This window comes from Coenobita brevimanus, chromosome 97, assembly GCF_032717465.1.
Source record: "Coenobita brevimanus isolate Jiangsu-jjx chromosome 97, ASM3271746v2, whole genome shotgun sequence".
NCBI classification, from domain to species: Eukaryota; Metazoa; Arthropoda; class Malacostraca; order Decapoda; family Coenobitidae; genus Coenobita; species Coenobita brevimanus.
Genome location: NC_137050.1, coordinates 5,953,922 through 5,972,987, shown reverse-complemented (window position 1 = coordinate 5,972,987; position 19,066 = coordinate 5,953,922). Strand labels below are relative to the sequence as shown.

Sequence of the window (19,066 nt, the reverse complement as noted above, 5' to 3'; positions counted from 1 at the left end):
TGTTAGCACAGTCAACACTGCTAAATGTAAATATAAATTATCAAAAATAAAGCTTTACAGCTCTTTTTCTAGCACAACAATGTGTAACATTCTTCTCAACTGGCAAAACGAGAACCTACCTTGACCTGCTTGGACTTGCCCACTGGCCCCTGAGGGTTGATGTTTGCAATGTATATTGGTGTATCACCCTCATTACTGCCCAGTCCACCACCTACACGCATTCCAAGGCTCTCGTTCACGCCCTGCACAACGAAGATGGTAAATATGAAAAAGTTGAACTTTCAGATCGCTATATCCCAAAAGGGAAAATGTTGGATTGTCTGTTACCACTGCCAGTTTACCATTTAATCCTTTCACTATAAGAGGCTTCAGTAAACTGAATAAAATCATTTGGCTGTACTGTAGAAAAAAAAAACTGCAAGGATTATTGATCGACAGATTGAATTATACTGTAGATGGCATTAATAACTCCTTCTTCATTGCCGAATTACATAAATTATACAGTACATCAACTAATGGATTAAAAGTTTCTTGTTAATGCTGCAAGAAGATGCTCTGTATTAACTAATGTTCACAGTACTATCCAGGAATGAGAGTCAAAATAGTTTTACAATAACATCCTTGCTGTAACTGAGATATGTTTTGAGAAGAACGAGAGACATGGGAAGATTCTGTTCTCCCCTTTCCAGTCCTTCTTGAAAAAAAAAATATATATATATATAACAGGATAAAGATTGCTTTTTAAATCATTGCCCTAGCCGTTATAATCTACCTTTGAAGCTTTTCATTTTTCTCTGTAAAGAGTAATTAAGTGACAACAGGGAACTGGTCCTATACTCATTTGTGAAACTAGGTCCTGAAGGATGATATGAAGACCTAAATCTCCTATTATCTTGCCATTCAAGAATACTGAGGCCTGAGGAGGCTAGGTTTATGATGGAAGAGTTAAGAAGAAAGATGAGACTGGTGTGTGTTGGTGCCGTGATGAGGAGTGGTTGACTGAGACAGTCAGGGAATGTGGAGAGGCTAAAGGATGACAACTGGGTGCAGAAAGTGAGAAGTGTTAACGTTGGGGATAGGCATGCAAGAGGCTGACCGAAAAAGATCTGGGACGAGGTCATATCAGTAGTACGTGACATCAGGGAAAAGGAACTGAATAGGGAGGCTGCCAGAGATTAAGCAGCATGGACAGCTGCCTTTAGGTGACCAAGGCTGATGCTTGCAGGCATGCTGAAGCCTTTATAAATGAAACAAAACAAAATCTTCATCATCATCATCCGCATCTCCTTGATATATATATATATATATATATATATATATATATATATATATATATATATATATATATATATATATATATATATATAATTACACTTGCGACTGACTGGTTGCTTGGAAAGCGCAGGCGAATAAGGAATATCAACACCAGGGCTTGTAGTTGTAGGAACATCTTTAATGGTGACGTTTCACAATATCTCATTGCATCATCAGACCTTGAAGTAATAATTTATTTTAGCTATGGTAAAAATATTTATGTCTTTGATCAAACTTTGCATTGAAAATACCTAAGAAATATTCTAAGGCAAATGGATATCCTACTTATTCATTTGCCTTAGAATATTTCTTAGTTATTTTCAATGCAAAGTTTGATCAAAGACATAAATATTATTACCATAGCTAAAATAAATTATTACTTCTAGGTCTGATGATGCAATGAGATATTGTGAAACGTCACCATTAAAGATGTTCCTACAAGCCCTGGTGTTGATATTTCTTATATATATATATATATATATATATATATATATATATATATATATATATATATATATATATATATATATATATATATATATATTACCAATGCCTAGCCCCGGGCTCCTACGCTCCTCATGGGGCAACGTAGGATTGGATGATGGATGGATGTATTTTATATATATATATATATATATATATATATATACATATACCCGGTATACAAAAATATATACATATACAGAATTCTAATTACACTTGAATACTTTTATATGTATGGGACAGTTCTCTGATACAAATGGGGGACACAAGGGTGGGCCTTCGTGCTGTGTACTGATGTAATGCATCAAACCTGTTGCCATCATACAGTTTACAGCTACCTGGTGGACTAGTGAGTTCAGGGGCTCTAACTGACTGGCATGTGGCCAATAAGGGTCTAATTCCGAGAGATGGTTAGGGTTTACTGCTCACGTAATGCATCTGAGGGGTGGGAAACTGCTTACTCTTACCTTACATGGGAGAACTTAGTAGCCTAGCTATAGGCCCCTACACTCCTGATGGGGTAATACAGTATTGGGTTGGCTAATGGATGAATGGTATACCAGTAATAAACACTCGTGACAAATGTATACTGTATCTGGTCTTCCACCATATACAATACAGAAATTAGTAACACTAACCTTAGTGATGGTGACAGTCTTCTGATGTAAGTGAGGGGCAGTGCTAGGGGTGTTACCCGGTGTAGCACTGGGCCCCTCGATGCGTAGTGATCGCCTCAAACCCTGCACCAAGTCCCCGGGGTCAGAATCCCGAGAGCGACGTGGGCGTGGACGGCTGCTACAGGACCCATCAGTGGTGTCCAGGAGAGAGCTGCCTGACCCAACACTCTGCGCTGATATCTCCAGTTGTCCTGCTTCCTGCACTGGCTCCACCTCAGGCAAGTCAAGAGGGTCACTGGAAGGAGTGCGAGCCAGAGCATGGCGATGGCGAGGGGGAAGTGCTGGGGGAACACCTTCATCTTCAAGAGGACAATCACCTCCGACTCCACTTCCACTCCTTACCATCGATGAGAGACTGCCAGAACTTTGGTGGAGTCCAGATCCTACTGAAGCTAGAGATCCATTGCTCTGCTGAAGACTACCTGGAGTTAGAGAACCAAGAGAGCCAAGTGATCCTCCATAGTGCTCCCCAGTTCTTCCGTGATGTTCTGAACGGCGCTCATCTAGGGACTCACACGAAGCTGACAGACCCCCCTCTCCCCCACTACCTTCCATGATGTTGTTAAAAGAATCATTAACATCACCAAGGCTCTTGTTGACATCAGCATACTGGTCACGACGTGGCACTAGGCGCTCTGGTGCAGACTTGGTACGCCAATGCTGCACAGGCAGGCCAGGTTCTGGACGACGGAAGAGATGTTGGTACTCAGAGGGAGGTCCATCCACTTCAGTCTCCCCACTTCCCCCACCACCTCGGCTGATAACAAGGGTGACATGTGCATGGCTCTGATGAATGAGGTTGGAAGCATGATGCAGTCGAGCATACCGCACATCTGCTCCATTTATGGCTAGGATGCGGTCATGTGGGTGTAGACGACCATCTTGCCATGCCACTGATCCCTCCAGTACTTCCATCACAAAGATGCCTGGCTGTGAGCGCCCTCCCCCAAGCTTCAGCCCCAAAGGACGGCTACGCTCCTTACGCAAGCTAACCATCATGGTCTCACCTGCACCATACACATATTTGTCAGTAAGTGCTGTTAATAGTCATTCAAATTTTACTGTATCAAAATCATAAGGCTTATAATGATGAGGGGGCACTTTTATTTCGAGAAAGAAAATGCAAAGGGGAACAGTTGAAATATACCTCTTAATGGAAGAATTACTGGGAAATTCCTGGGGGTAAATTTTTTATTTATTGTAATTACAACTAATCTTAAAAATGACCTGGGACACGTATATTTATTGGCATCTGGTTTATTGGTCTGATTCAAAGACCCTAGAATCTTCACTGAGAAGCATAATACACAAGTTACAATTACCAGTGATTAAATGAGATGAGCTGCTAATTTTTAAGAGGCAAATACAGTTATTTAATGTTTATGTGGCCATCACACAGTCGCATGTCATAGCAGGGTAAGTGCACTGACCTGGGAGAGGCTGGTGAGTGTGTGGCTGTGGCTGCTGTGTGCTGTTGGGCTGTGTGCTGTTGGGCTGTTGTGTGGTGTTAGCAGCATGGGCAGGTGTGGACGGAGGTGGCACAGATAGGTTCCTTTGGGCTTCAATCCTCTCTCGGTACACACCAAGCCTCAGTACAGGGCTATGACGCCTGAGAGCCTCGCAGACCTTATTGTGGGTGGCTGAGCTTAAATCCTGTCCATCCACTTCTATGATCTGGTCACCTGGTTGAAGTCTCCCATCCTGAGCGACTAACCCATCTGGGAACACTTCTTGCACCACCACACATCGCTGGAAACAAAATGGCAGGTTGGTGATGGGAGACTGGATAACAGTTACCAGTACTTCTTAAAGTCAACTGGAATACAGTCATAAATTTTCCTTACACTAATATTTGTTAACTTCATCTCCAACTTTTCCTCCCAGCTTGTCTTTCCATCGCTATTTCTCTCATTCTTTTTTATTCCTCATTCTCCTTTCAGTTCCATTCAACATTAAAATATAGTATACGGCAATTCTAAGGCTGAGTATGATATGACCAAATTAAAACAATACTATAATTTGTTTAAAAAAAAATGATTTCCTTTTCTCTCTCCATTGAGTCATAAGCAAAGCCTAGTTGAGGTGTAGAAGAGTGGTTGTCTTGGTCATGCCTCCCACGAATTGAATCCAGGCCCATCCTGTGACATGTCAGGGCACCTCCACTACACCAGCCTGATTAACAAATATTCTAAGAACCAGATGAATTATAACTATTTTATCTTTCTATAGCCAGAAGCCATAATCCCGTAAGGGGTTGTCGTTTGTCCTGAGTTAGCTATTTTATGGGGAGGGGCACTAACACTCCGCCAACCCACTTGTTGACAAGTAGGGAACAAGTATGGGTTGGCTATATGATTACTACCGAGTGTTGTAAATGGTTTCCTGGCTTACAGTAAATAATCAGACTTGGCACTCAATGGAAAGGCACCTGAGAAGGAAAGCAGTGTAATAAAAAGTAACATGAAAGATGGGAGAAATACAGAGACAGGAGGGCAGACAGAAAAAGAATGATGAAGGTCTAGAAGTTAGCAGCACGGCATCAAGTGAGTGGATGACTGTCACCGCCCCATACTGAATTTGTGTTTATTTTGAAAATACAAAAATTTTGATATTTAGAATGCTAAGTCTGTTCAAACCTGTTGTATCTTTCAAATTTTACTCTAACAGTATTTTAGTACTGTATGTACGTATAATTCACCCATCTGAGCAATAATGGCACTGACACAAGATAATCTGAGAAAGTGTTATATGAAAAACCTGGCTACCTAGTACAGTAATACGTTTTCTCTCCTTTTTCTCTAGGTGTAAGATTTGGAAACTCAATAGCACCTTTTCATAGGAAACTGTTTTACATATCATTCCATTATATTTTCACTCAATGTGGATCAATATTATACAAAAATATCTACCTATCTATCTATAGCCAGATGCCATAATTCCATAATATAATGGTATGAACAGAAAACAAGGTGAGAAGGTATTACATAATGTAAAAAGCCAATAAAAATAATCTTTTTAACCTTATTCCTAGTCTAGGTCACATGCTCTTGTGCATTTCCTCCACTATCTTTTGTCTGCTGTCCTCCTCTCACATACGCAGTTTTCTCATAACAACTACCACACCGTCTCTCCATCTGAATCTCTGTCTCCCCAGTACCTCACTAAAGTGCCCTAATCAGCTCTCTAACCTAGCTAGACCCCCTCACAGTTGCCATGACTCACCAGAGGTGTGTCATAGCCACCCACAATTGTGATACCGAGGGCAGGGTGTGTGCGGGGGATCTCTAGATGGGTGATCTCCCCCTCCACGATGGGTGGTCGAGGCACGCCTGTGGATGGAAAGACATGATGCAATTAAGAACACTGACAACTTCACAGGGCATTAGTAACCTCACCACTATTTCTAGTTACACAATGATTAACTTGGGGATACGGTTTATCAACTGAAGGGATTAGTGATATGTCCATTAACCCTCTTACTACCGTGACATTTCCTCTATATAAGTCTGGCCACCATAAGACAGTAATATTCAACACAGGAAGGACATTTCAGACTAAAATGGTTAAAGAGTGTGGATAGTAACATAACATGCTGAATGCACACATACTGGGTTGCAGAATGTGGGTAGGTGCAAGAGTAAGTAGTGTGGGTGTGAATTAGGATGTATGAATATGTGTACAATAGTAAGTGAGGGTGTGGATATGATGTGAATGAGGCTCCCTAGATAAGGACTGAAGTGTGGCGTTTACAATTAGGGTGGAAATTCTCAGATCTAGGTTGCTTATCCATATATAAGGCTGCACAGTTAAGCTTAGTCACCTCTCAAAGATTACTTCCTAAACCTTTTCACTGCCATGGACGCATTGAGATGATGTATTCCAGGTTATGTCAGCTGGCTTTATTACGGAGCACAAAGAAATCCTTGAAACTCAAAAGGCTGAACAGTATCGGTATTTCATTAATCTTTTCACTGTCTGGGTGTTTTATCCTAGTGAATGTCAGACGATTCTACTCAGCTAAGAGAAATCCCAAGAGGCAAATGGTTAACACTCTCAGACTCCAATGGCTCACGCTCAACAAAAGGGGTGTTAGCTTGAACAAAAAAGCGATCTTATGAGAAAATCGTACAAAACGTAAACCGAAAAAACAAGATAATTAAATCAATGGGAGAAGAGGGAGGGGGGGACAAACAAAGACTAAGAAGAACACGACAGGAGAGGGAGGATAGAAGTGAAAAAAGTAGGAAGCGGGAGAGAGTGGGGATGACACCAGGTAAATATGAAACAAAAGAAGGGGAGAAAAAAATCGTACCCACCCAATGAAACTATTGAGGTAGAATAAGGAAGGAAAAGTAATAACTGATAAAGGAAGATACTGAATATGCAATGAGGGAAGAGAGAAGACACTTGAAAGACGAAAGCAATCAATGTATTTAGACGAAATTCGTAATCTAAGATCTCTGTGATTTTCCTACCATACAGTCGGTCTGTTTCTACCTACACTGTATAGCCAAACGCCATAACCCTGTAACGGGTGGCTGTTTGTCTTTGAGTTAGTTATTTTACGAGGACGGGCACTAACCCTCCGCCAACCCACTTGTTGACATGGAACACGTATGGGTTGCTGTATGGTTACCACCCAGCGTTGTAAATCGTTTCCTGGCTTACAGGAAACCATTAGGCTTGTCACTCAATGTAAAGTCACCTGAGACGTAAAGAAGATTAATAAAAAGTGACAGGAAAGATGGGAGAAATAGGAAGAGAGAAAGGCTGACAGAAAACGAATGATAAAGGTGAAGGAAGAAATAGGCAGCACTGTATCAAGCGGCTGGACGATGGCAGCCACCACCTATCACTCACAGAGGAATACAGAACGATGGCAAGGGGAAAAAAAAAAAAAAAGCGGTGACGAAAATTAAATACAGTATATAGACGGAAGGTGGTGGAGGAGGAGGAGGAGGAGGAGGAGGTGGAGGAGGAGGAGGAGGAGGAGGAGGAGGAGGAGGAAAGCGATAAAAAGGAAAATGAAAAGTAAGAGTGAATGAGGTGCTGTATGTGTTCCCCCTCTCTCCCTCCCCCCTGGCTTTCCCCTCCTTCCCTCTCCCCCTTCCCCCCTGCCGCAACCCCCTCTCACCTAAACAACCCTGGTAAACAAACAAACAAAGCTAGGAAAACAGAGGAACGCGAAAAATGGGGCGCAGGGATAAACAAGGGGAGTGGAAGAAGGAGAGGAAGGAGGAGGAGGAGGAGGAATAAAGAAAAGGAGGAAAGGAAAAAGAAGAGATGAAGAGGAAAGGATAAGAGCATGATGGAAGGAAAAAGAAAGAAAGAAAATGAAGGCGAAATGGAAGTTTCTCTCTCTCTCAATACAAGTGAAGGAAAAAAAAAAACACATGAATGCAAAACCAATACGAACCAGTTGATGTCGAAGGAGGCAAGAGAGATAAGTAAGCGAGTAAGAATAGAACTATTGATAAGCGAAGGGGCACGGACGAAGAAGAGGAAGAAAGAGAAGTAAAAGAATGAGCAGACGAGGGGGAAGGTGAGAAGAACGAAAGAGGGGAGGCGAAGAAAAGAAAGAAAGAAGACGAAGCAGAAATACGGAGTGACAGGTTGATGAGAGAGCGTGAGAGGAGTGAAGGGGAGAGGGAAGACAGGACTGAGATGAGAAGAGGGAACGGAGAGTGATAGAGACGGAAATTACCAATAAGACGAAGGAAGGGAGGAAAACAAGCGCAGAGTTCAGAAATTGCGATCGGTATGACATAAACGGAAGGCGATTACACTATTTACGATATCCAGACACTGTTATTTTAATCGAATCAGGGGAAGGACTTCAATTCATGATCGCTGAGCTGGGAAAACGTCAAAGTGGGCGTGAAGATAAATATGAAGACGACGAAAAATGTGTTAAAGATGATTACTAAAAGAATATAAATACTCCGGGCAGACAGTTCGTGACCAAAATCAAGTGAAAAATAGGAATGGAATGAAGGGCTTTTGGTGCATAAATTAACATCATGAAGGATGGTATATTGCCTCTGTGTTAAAAGAAAAAAATGTATATAATCAATGTCCTTGATTTAATTTAAGAATCTATGTTACAACCTGGAATCTGACAAAATCTCTGGAAAGTAAACTATGGAAGCTCAGAGGAGGAATGGAAAGGACTATGTTAGGTATTACACGGAGATTAAAAGAGAGAGAGAGAGAGAGAGAGAGAGACGTAAGCATAGGATACAAGTACCATAGTCAAAGAGGCGAAACAGATGTGGGCAGCTTAAGTTCTTCGTAAATACAGATGGACAACCAGAGGAATCTAGCTGACAACCCAGAGATGGAGTGAGAGGAAGCGACAGACAGGGAACAAAATAAAAAAGACGAAATTGGATGGAGACTGCTAACAACCAGACGTGCCAAAGTTCAGTGTCCCGGACTGTTGATGGTGAAACAAGGGAGAAGGAGGAGGAGGAGGAGGAGGAGGTTAATTCAGAACGCCCAAGCATGGATAGGAGGAAGGGAAGATAACACGAGAATAATGAATAAGGCACAGAATGAAGGAGGGGAGAGACGGATATGAAAACATTACTAATAAGAGGAAATGATGAGGAAGGAGAATAGAAATGAATAATGAATAATGTGTAGGTGGAATAGGAGGGGAATATGATTGACAAGTAGCATTGCCAAGACACAGCAAACCTTTCCCTGGCAGTTATTTTAGTGCTGACGTATAATCGCAACAGGATATCTAGTCAAAGATATCACTAATCAAATTTGGAGTGTTCCCCCTGATGTAATGAGGCATGTTATAGGATGCAGATTTGAAAGACGCACATTTAGGTTTTGGTTTCATGTCGATATGACGAATTTGAAAGGAGTTATGGCGAAAAAATGATTAAAAAATATATTTTTTGAACCTACAGCCTGGGCCTTGGCCAAATTTGGCCCAAAATTTAATCAGGTGATCAGAAGGTCATAGCCTTCTGATCACCTGAAGAAATAAAAGGAAGAATAAGAAAGAGATAAGAAACAAGAAAGAAATAAGAGAAAGCCAAAGAAGAAAATACAGACTGCACAGTTGGCCACATTAAAACCTGGGACAGCCTCGTGTGTGTAGATGTTGGTACACTCGATAAACTTTAAGTATTTGTGGTCAGGAAACAGCGCTACAATGGAAACTGCCATGGCGTTGTATTATGTGTTGCGGGGACGGCTACGTGTGATGGTCTGGGCGCGGGTGTGGCAGTGGGTGTGGGGAATGAATATATGTGGGTGTGGCAGTGGGAGTAGGAAATGAATATGAATGTAGGTGTGGCAGTGGGAGTGGGAAATGAATGTGTGGGTGTGGCAGTGAAAGTACGAATATGTGTGGGTGTGGCAGTGGGAGTGGGAAATGAAAATGTGTGGGTGTGGCAGTGGAAGCACGAATATGTGTGGGTGTGGCAGTGGGAGTGGGAAATGACTATGTGTGGGTGTGGCAGTGGAAGTAGGAATATGTGCGGGTGTGGCAGTGCGTGTAGGAAATGAATGTGTGGGTGTGGCAGTGGGAGTAGGAAATGAATATGTGTGGGTGTGGCAGTGGGAGTAGGAAATGAATATGTGTGGGTGTGGCAGTGGGAGTAGGAAATGAATGTGTGGGTGTGGCAGTGGGAGTAGGAAATGAATATGTGTGGGTGTGGCAGTGGGAGTAGGAATTTGTTTGGGTGTGGCAGTGGGAGAAGGAAATGAATGTGATGCAGATTAACACATTGATAACGCTGACAAGGCCGTCCCAGCAACACACGAGAAAGTACCCAGCGGCGTGGAAGAGGAGAGGTATATATATGGGCCACCAAGGATTCACATATTTCCAGCAACAGGAATGATCACGGCTGTCAAAAAGAAGATGAAATGGCCAAGTAACGGCGATACACGAACGTCAGAAAGTTTAATCAGACCGGCGCTCCACACGGACACCATCCCAGGTTTATATGTGGCTAACTGTACAAAAAAAGGAAAAAACAAAAAGGCGGGAAGAGAAATATTTAATAATGAAGAAATAGGTATAGAGGGAAAACTGTATGATAGAAACAGAAGAGGGGGAACGAAAGAAAATGTAAAAGAACAATGAGTAGGAGAAACAGGATTGATATGAAAGAAACTGACAGTAAGAGGAAGGGAAAGGGGATGAGAGAGACTTAGTGGAAAAACAGATTGCATCCGACGTACGCCAGACGTGTAAAGACCCAGAAGAACTGATAAGGATGGATGTGAGAAGCGAAAATATGCTCTTCCACTTTCCTTGCTATTTCATTTCCTCCTCCTCCTCCTCGTTTTGTCCTCCTCTCCATCCTCCTCCTATTCTTCATTTTCCTCCTCCCTCCCTCCCTCCCTCACCCTCCTCCTCCTCTTCAGCAGAACAAAATCGTCTGGTGTAAAGCTGAATGAAATACTTGTATTCACAACAACGATGGGGTAACCAAGGTAATTCTTATTGTTTTATTTTTCAAATAATAATAATAATAATAATAATAATAGTAATAATAACTAGAATGGCACTCAGTAGAGCGCATACCTCCGCCAACGCCCTATTTCGCAATGTTAAATTGAAAAAAAAAAAAAAAAATCCTGGATCCGCACCTTTATCTGGAGCCGCACCAAAATTTAATGGAGTGTATTCTGGGCCAAGGCCCATTCTTCTACCACGTTTCGTGAAAATCCGTCCAGTAGTTTTTGTGTAATCTTGCTCACAAACCAACGAACCAACCAACAAACAAACGGGCAGGGGTGAAAACAACCTCCATGGCGGAGGTAATAATAATAATAATAATAATAATAATAATAATAATAATTATTATTATTATTATTATTATAATAATAAGAATAATAATAATAATAATAACTCTACGGTGTTGTCCCGCCACATTTCAAGAAATCAACCTAGACAAGCGAGACGGGAAGAGGTGAAAGATGCATCCAGAGAATATGCATAATTAATAATAAATAAGAGAGAGAGAGAGAGAGAGAGAGAGAGAGAGAGAGAGAGAGAGAGAGAGAGAGAGAGAGAGAGAGAATTTATGGAGTGGTGAGGTGAGAGGGAAGGAAAAGAACAAAGGACGGTGAGAGGGGAGGAGGGGAGCAGGGACAGGTGAGGAGAAAATGTGGAGAAGGAGAAGGAGGAGGAGGAGGAGGAGGAGGAGGAGGAGGAGGACTATAAAGCGCAGCAGCAACAAAGAGAATAATAATAGCCAGTTTCCTCCCCTGCCTCTCTTCCTCTCCTCCACCTTCTCTCACCGTACACCGTTTACTCCTCCTCCTCCTCCTCCTCCTTCTTTTCCTCCTCCCTCTCCCTCTCCTTCTCCTTCTCCTCCTCCTCCTCCTCCTCCTCCTCCTCATCATCATCATCATCATCATCATCATCATCATCATCATCACTATCTACTCCTCATCATCATCTTCATTTTCCTCTCTAGTTTTCTTCCTCCTTCTACTGTTTCTCTTTCTTTTTTCCTCTTACTCTTATTCCCCCACCCTCCTCCTCCTCCTTCTCCTCCTCCTCTTCTTCTTCTTCCTCTTCCTCCTCCTCTTCTTCTTCTTCCTCTTCCTCCTCCTCTTCTTCTTCTTCCTCTTCCTCCTCCTCTTGTTCGCTTTACTCTCCCTCTCCTCTCAATCACTCTCCCTCTAATCCACTCTTTCCTCATATTTCTCTCATTCTCTTTCCATTTCCTCTTAATTACCTACCCTTCTTCAGCTCTCTCTCTCTCTCTCTCTCTCTCTCTCTCTCTCTCTCTCTCTCACACACAAACACACACACACACACACACACACACACACACACACACACACACACACACACACACACACCATGCACCCCCACTCTTTCCTCACCACTCAACCTTAACTCTCCCCTCGCCCCTCTGAATAACAAGTATGCCATGGAAAGGACTACCAGGGCAGGGCAGGGCAGGGCAGGGCAGGGCAAGGTAGAGTAAGGCATAGTAGGTCATGAGAAAAGCAGGGTAGGGCAGGGCAGGGCGGGACAGGGCAGGGCAGGGTAGGGCAGGACAGGGATGGGCGGGGTAGGGTAAGGAAGGAGAAGCTAGGGTAGGTAGGGTAAGGAAGGAGAAGCTAGGGTAGGCAAGGATAAGGTGAGATAAAGTATAGTATGGAAAAGACTATACAGGAAAGGGAAGAGAAGGACAGAAAGAACTGGGCAAGGGGAAGGGAAGGGGTGGAGGAGGAAGGTGATGCAAAGGAGATGAAGGGGGGAGAGAGAGAGAGAGAGAGAGAGAGAGAGAGAGAGAGAGAGAGAGAGAGAGAGAGAGACAGACAGACAGACAGACAGACAGACAGAGACAGAGAGATTAAAAAGGAGAGCAAACAGTAAGAGACCAGTTGATGCTTTCGTGGTTGTTTGGTACGAGGAAGGTTACATCAAATAAAATTATTCTACCAGCTGAAGACAAAGATAGGAACGAGGGATGAAGGAATGGTGTAGGAAAGTAAGAAGGCGAGAAGAACTTGAGACACGGAAGCACAGTGAAGGAAGTAGAGAGGGAAGGAAAGAACGAGGGAAGGAGTGAAGGAAGGAATGTAAAGGAGGGAAGAAACAAGGGAAAGGAATGGTAAGGGAAAGGTAAAGAGAGTGAAAGGGTAGGAATGCCATTGGAGGTAAACAAGGGAGAGGAGGAAGAGAAAATGCGATGTGTTAGTAAGGGAGAAGAAAATGGTGAGGAATGTGTGTGTGTGTGTGTGTGTGTGTGTGTGAGAGAGAGAGGTGTGTGTGTGTGTGTGTGTGTGTGTGTGTGTGTGTGTGTGTGTGTGTGTGTGAGAGAGAGAGAGAGAGAGAGAGAGAGAGAGAGAGAAAGGGGAGGGGGGAAGGTGAATGGTGAGGGAGTGTGTGAAGGGTGTGGGGAGTGAGTTGGGAGTGTGGAGAGGGGACTGAGGGATATGAGCGAAGATGTGGGAGGGAGTGAACAGGTGAGGTGAGGTGAGGTGAGATGAGGCAACGTGAGGTGAGGCGAGGTGAGGTGAGGTGAGGTGAGGTGAGATGAGGTGAGATGTGTGAGACGAAAGAGAAAAATAGGTGAATTGCGTGACGTAATTTTAAGTATGACCTGGACACCACCATTCCATTTTATTCAACTTAAAAAAGTCTCTCTCTCTCTCTCTCTCTCTCTCTCTCTCTCTCTCTCTCTCTCTCTCTCTCTCTCTCTCTCCATTAAACTATACAGGAAACAACTCCAAAATTGAAAAAAAGGGGTCGATCCAGAAATCCTGTTTAAATGTGTTTGTCCCGAAAAGCAGTTCTTGTCTCAGTTAGTACTGGAACGAAAATATTAATCTATTAATGGAAAAAATGAAAAGTTATGTCTACAGAAATTAAAAGAAATAAATGTCTGCACTGTGGTCTTTCCTCCTAATAAACTGGTTAAAGAAATATACTGGACAGGGGAGGATGGGAGGGGGGCGGACCCGGTTCAAATTTCCCGCCTCTCCTCCTCGCAACCCTCTCCGACGAACTAAAGAAAACCGCTGAAAACAATCACGGGGAAGGCGTCTAAGGAAATGGCGGGGCCGACTGTAAATCCGGCAGGTTGATACAGTCACGCTCTGTGGGATGTCGTAACTCAGCGGTACAATTTGCCGCGGGAATGAAAAATACCCGCGACAGAGGAGGAGGCAGCCCACCACCCCCCGGCCACAGTGGTTCGCTCAGGCCCTATTCGCACCGAGGCCGCCCAGCACCTCCCGTCCACAAGGGTGCACGATGGCCCTATTCGCACCGAGGCCCGTGTTACACCTTCAAATTTTCTTGTATTCGTAGCACCTCTTCCTTTGCGATTTATCAGTGCACCTCAAAATTCTCTTGTCTGTTATTTACTGTTTTAAAATCAACACAGTTTATATCAATAACATATAAGAAAGTACTGAGTAATGTGCAGAATTAATCGCTACGGAAGAGGTGTGACGAAATTACCAAAGCCACATAGCATACGAACTGGAGGCCGGATTCGAACATCCAAGGCAGAATGTTCGATCGATCATGTTAGTCAGAACAAGACCAAAAACACCCCATTTCACTGGCTCAAAATCCGGGTATTCTTTTTCTTCTTGTCACTTTCTTCTCTTCCTCCTCCTCCTCCTCCCACTCCTCCTCCTCCTTCTTCATTTAACAGTGGCCTAATTTGTATATATATATAAAAAAAGCGAGTCGCAAATCACCTCCTACAGGATATTCGTATACTTTAATTCCTTCATCTCTCTTACCAGACCATCTTAAACTTCACCTCAAACAACCACACACAGAATCATCGTCTTTTCTCGTCCAAACAACCTCAAACGGATCCTTTGGTCTGTTTGCTTCTGTTTGCCTTCCTTCCTTCGTATCTCTAATGGACGTCGTTTTTATTTTATTTTATTTTATTTTATTTTTGCTGACTAAAATTGTATGTGGGTAGCAAGAAATGAAAAAAGAATGGGTGGTCGTACTGAAAGGGTTAGGACGGCGGCAAGGTGGCTGGGATGATACGGGTAAAACTTTTTGTCTTACAGAAGAAAAAGGGGGAGAAAAAAGCAACCGGGCGAGGAGGAGGAGGGAGGGAGGGAGGGAGGGAGGGAGGGAGAGAGAGAGAGAGAGAGAGAGAGAGAGAGAGAGAGAGAGAGAGAGAGGGGGGGGGGCATAAAAGAACGCTAACCTTGAATTCTGAAGAGGAAGACAGCCCAGGAGGAGGTAGGAGGAAAAGAGTTACACAGACCACACAGACCTTGGAGGAATAGAGTTACACAGACCACACAGACCTTGGAGAAAGACAAGAAACAGAGGAAGATAACAGAATAATACATGCACCTACAAAAAAAAAAAAAAAAGTGAACTGAAACTAAATAATGAAAATAAATAAGCAGATAAACAAAAGGGTAAATGGACTCACCTTTGTCCTTGTACTTGCATGCTTGGGTGTGTGCAGGGAGGGAGCGGTGAGGCCCACGATATTCGCACCCAGACGTGGCATGGGGGCACGACACCCAGTTGCCCGGACACCTGCAGGGGGAGAGAGAGTGAATGAGTGAGAGAGAGAGAGAGAGAGAGAGAGAGAGATTATAGTGAAATCAGAGTTTATTTTACATATTAGAGCAAGGGCTGGGGAACTTTTTAAGGTATTAGCCAAAAATTTGAGTAAAATGAAATTACCCCCAGACTTCAAAGTAAACAAAAACCTGCCACTTTGCTTCTAAAATTGTTGGATATGGTATAGAATACATCATATTTGGTTTACATCTTGTTCACTAAAACTTATATCATTTATGTGGAAAATCTGTAATATACCGCACGCATTACTCTCATACCGCACGCGAGAGAGAGAGAGAGAGAGAGAGAGAGAGAGAGAGAGAGAGAGAGAGAGAGAATATTCTAGCACGGACAAAAGCAGAATTAGGTTTGCAGGGAGCATGTAAAACTTGGCCAACCTCTTACACCACTCTCTCTCCCTCTCTCTCTCTCTCCCTCTCTCTCTCTCTCTCTCTCTCTCTCTCTCTCTCTCTCTCTCTCTCTCTCTCCAAAGTCTCCCGTTTCTCCTCTCTCCTTCCATCCTCCTCCACTCTTATCTCTGTCTTCCCTTCCTCCTCTCTCCTTTCCTCCCCTCTCTTCTCTCTCCATTTCCTCCTCTCTTCCTCCATCTCTCTCCTTTCTTCCCCTCTCCTCTCCCTCCATTTCCTCCCCTCTTCCTCCGTCTCCCTCTCCTCTCCTTCCACCCTCTCCACATGTTTTCATTACTGTCACTTTCAATTTTCTCTCCCTCTTTCCCTCACTTTCTTCTCTGCCTTTCTCTTCCTTTCTCCACTATTTTCGTCCACCTGTCCCTTCCTATCTTACATTCCGGTATATTCACTTGTCTTACTTATTTCTCTCCTTTGCTTAGATACGGTGTGTGTGTGTGTGTGTGTGTGTGTGTGTGTGTGTGTGTGTGTGTGTGTGTGTGTGTGTGTGTGTGTGTGTGTGTGTGTGTGTGTGTGTGTGTGTGTGTGTGTGTGTGTGTGTGTGTGTGTGTGTGTGAGAGAGAGAGAGAGAGAGAGAGAGGGGAATACAATGTCCAACTGTATTTAACCTACCAAGTTCTGACCACAGATTAAAATGCCCGTTCCCTCAGTAATCTTCCTACACGCAAACAGAGCACACTACACCCTCGCATGTTACCACTTGGGCACTAATACCAGTCCCTTTATACCGTGTTGTGTTGGGTGTGACTGGTGTGGTGTTATTAAAGGCGGTTTTACTATAACATGTCGGTGGGTCTTATGGAGGAACAAAGAAGCCTGGTATGAAGGCGAAATTCTCAAACTACTGCCTGCCACAGTGGGAATCGAACCCGCGATCTTACGACTCTCTCTCTCTCTCTCTCTCTCTCTATTGCTTGACCACCGATGCTATGAGAGACGGTTTCGACAAAAGGACCTCTAGGTATTTCTGTCCCTACTCAGCGACGACCCTCTTCCCACGCTACACCACTCACCCTTACGTATTCTCTCACCTTCTCTCTCTCTCTCTCTCTCTCTCTCTCTCTCTTCCCTTAATACCAGCCACCTCACTCATACACTCTCCTACACACTCTCCACGCGGCCATACCATGTCTGTTTCTTTTTATTATATCCTACATCATTAACCTCTACGTCAAAATCAGCACGACACCTTCCATTTGTCCATCCATCCAACCATCCATCTATCTATCCAACCATCTATCTATCCATCCATCCATCCATCTACCCATCCATATCACCCCATACGCACTTATAAGGTAACTAGTTCTAACATTACCATCTCTTCAATTATGTTCCTCCAGTATCAACCATCTAATTAAGGTTCCGTCCACACCAGATGCATGCTGGCGCGGGTGGGGGAAGTTCTGCAGCACTGTCAGGCATAGAAGTTACCGCGCACACCCGCCCGCGTCAGCAAGTGTTTGGTGTGGAAGCGCCCTGATGCTTGAGGTAACATACTATCATCAAAGCTTTCCTCATTTCCACTATTATCCTCATTCTGTTGCCTCTTTTCTCTCTTCCCTCTCACCAACGCTTTCTTCAATTCCACTATTATCCTCATTCTGTCGCCTCATTTCCCTCTTCCCTCTCACCAGTGCTTTCTTCACTTCCACTACTATCCTCATTCTCTTGCCTCATTTTTTTCTTCCCTCTAACCAATGCTTTCTTCACTTCCACCACTATCCTCATTCTGTTGCCTCATTTCCCTCTTCCCTCTCACCAATGCTTTCTTCACTTCCACTACTATCCTCATTCTGTTGCCTCATTTCCCTCTTCCCTCTCACCAATGCTTTCTTCACTTCCACTATTATCCTAACTCTCTTGCCTCTTTTCTCATTTTCCTCTCATCGTCTGTTTAGTTTCTTTCAAGTTACTTTTCCGTCTTACATTATCTTTCGCTTTTCTTTCCCTCTCCTCTTTTTCTCAGTTATTTTTCCTTCCTACTTTTTCTCATTTCTTTGCTCTGTTTCAATTTCCTTTCTTCCACTTTTCCTTCCTTGTCTCTTTAATCCCTCGCATCTCTTCCTTTCCTTCCACCCACTCCTCTCTCTCTCTCTCTCTCTCTCTCTCCCATCCTTCATCCCTCTGTCAACTCGCCTTATCTTCCCTCCCTTTCCTTCCCCTCAACACACAATCTCTCTCCCTTTCCTCCCTGTCACTTCCCCCTTCCTGTTTTGCATTCCGCCCTTTTATCAACGTCCACTCCCTCTCCCTCTAATTTACTCTCTCGCTTCTGTGATTTACTCCCCCTTTCTCCCTTCCTCTCTCTCACTCACTCTCTCATGATTTACGGCACATGCCCTGTTTATCGCCAGTTTGCGCTTCCCTCTCCCTCTTCCTCCCTTCTTCGTCTCCATACTTAGGTGACACGCACACGCGCACACACACACACACACACACACACACACACACACACACACACACACACACACACGTTCACATCTTGCACACATACAGTCCATCATCCACAGTCTTAAAAACCACACATATCAGTTTCAGATACTCTTTCCTTTTCCCAGTCCATCTAAGAGTGGAATCGTCTCCCATCCCATGCAGTGAACAGCCGTAGTCAACATTTTTATAACTAGAATCATCATCTCAAACAGTCCTAGTCAAGATTTTACACCAAACACTATATTCCTACAACCAATCCAGCACCTTCCACCTCTATATTAAACTGTCCAAGGCCATATTTCTGTAGGTCCCTAAATGAAGATCAAGACTAGAACTGTGATATGTGGTCCAGCGAAGGAGATTATTTTGGTGAGGTGAGGAGGGATTGGCTTACCTGTACTTGAGATGGTCCTCCAAGTCCCCTCGCTGCATCTCACCTGAACATTGGTCTACGTTTGGGCACTTCACGCGCAGCTTCTCCAGGAGTCTGTGAAGGAAGTAGAGGTTAGACGTAAGAGAGAATGAGAGGAGTGAGGGAAGGGCAAATCGGAGAATATCTTGTCCTGACAGGTGATGTGGGGAGAGGTGAGGGGAGGTGCAAGTCAGACACAGAAGAGACTACCGGAGGCCTGAGTAGGGAGGGGTGAGGTGGGGAGATAAGGGTGAGGTGGAGATAAGAGTGT

At 43.7% G+C, this 19,066-nt stretch overlaps 1 protein-coding gene across 1 annotated transcript in view; it reads right to left on the bottom strand.

The window, feature by feature from the left end:
• LOC145413612 (ligand of Numb protein X 2-like) overlaps window positions 1-19,066 on the bottom strand; it is a 34,720-nt gene that overhangs the window by 2,826 nt on the left and 12,828 nt on the right. Inside the window, exons 2-7 of the mRNA XM_080283267.1 lie at window positions 18,778-18,870; window positions 15,386-15,495; window positions 5,697-5,803; window positions 3,905-4,223; window positions 2,436-3,481; window positions 120-242 (exon numbers count right to left, since the gene is read on the bottom strand). Coding sequence (XP_080139393.1) covers window positions 120-242; window positions 2,436-3,481; window positions 3,905-4,223; window positions 5,697-5,803; window positions 15,386-15,495; window positions 18,778-18,815 — 1,743 coding nt within the window. The 5' untranslated portion in view covers window positions 18,816-18,870. The remainder of the gene's footprint in view (window positions 1-119; window positions 243-2,435; window positions 3,482-3,904; window positions 4,224-5,696; window positions 5,804-15,385; window positions 15,496-18,777; window positions 18,871-19,066) is intronic.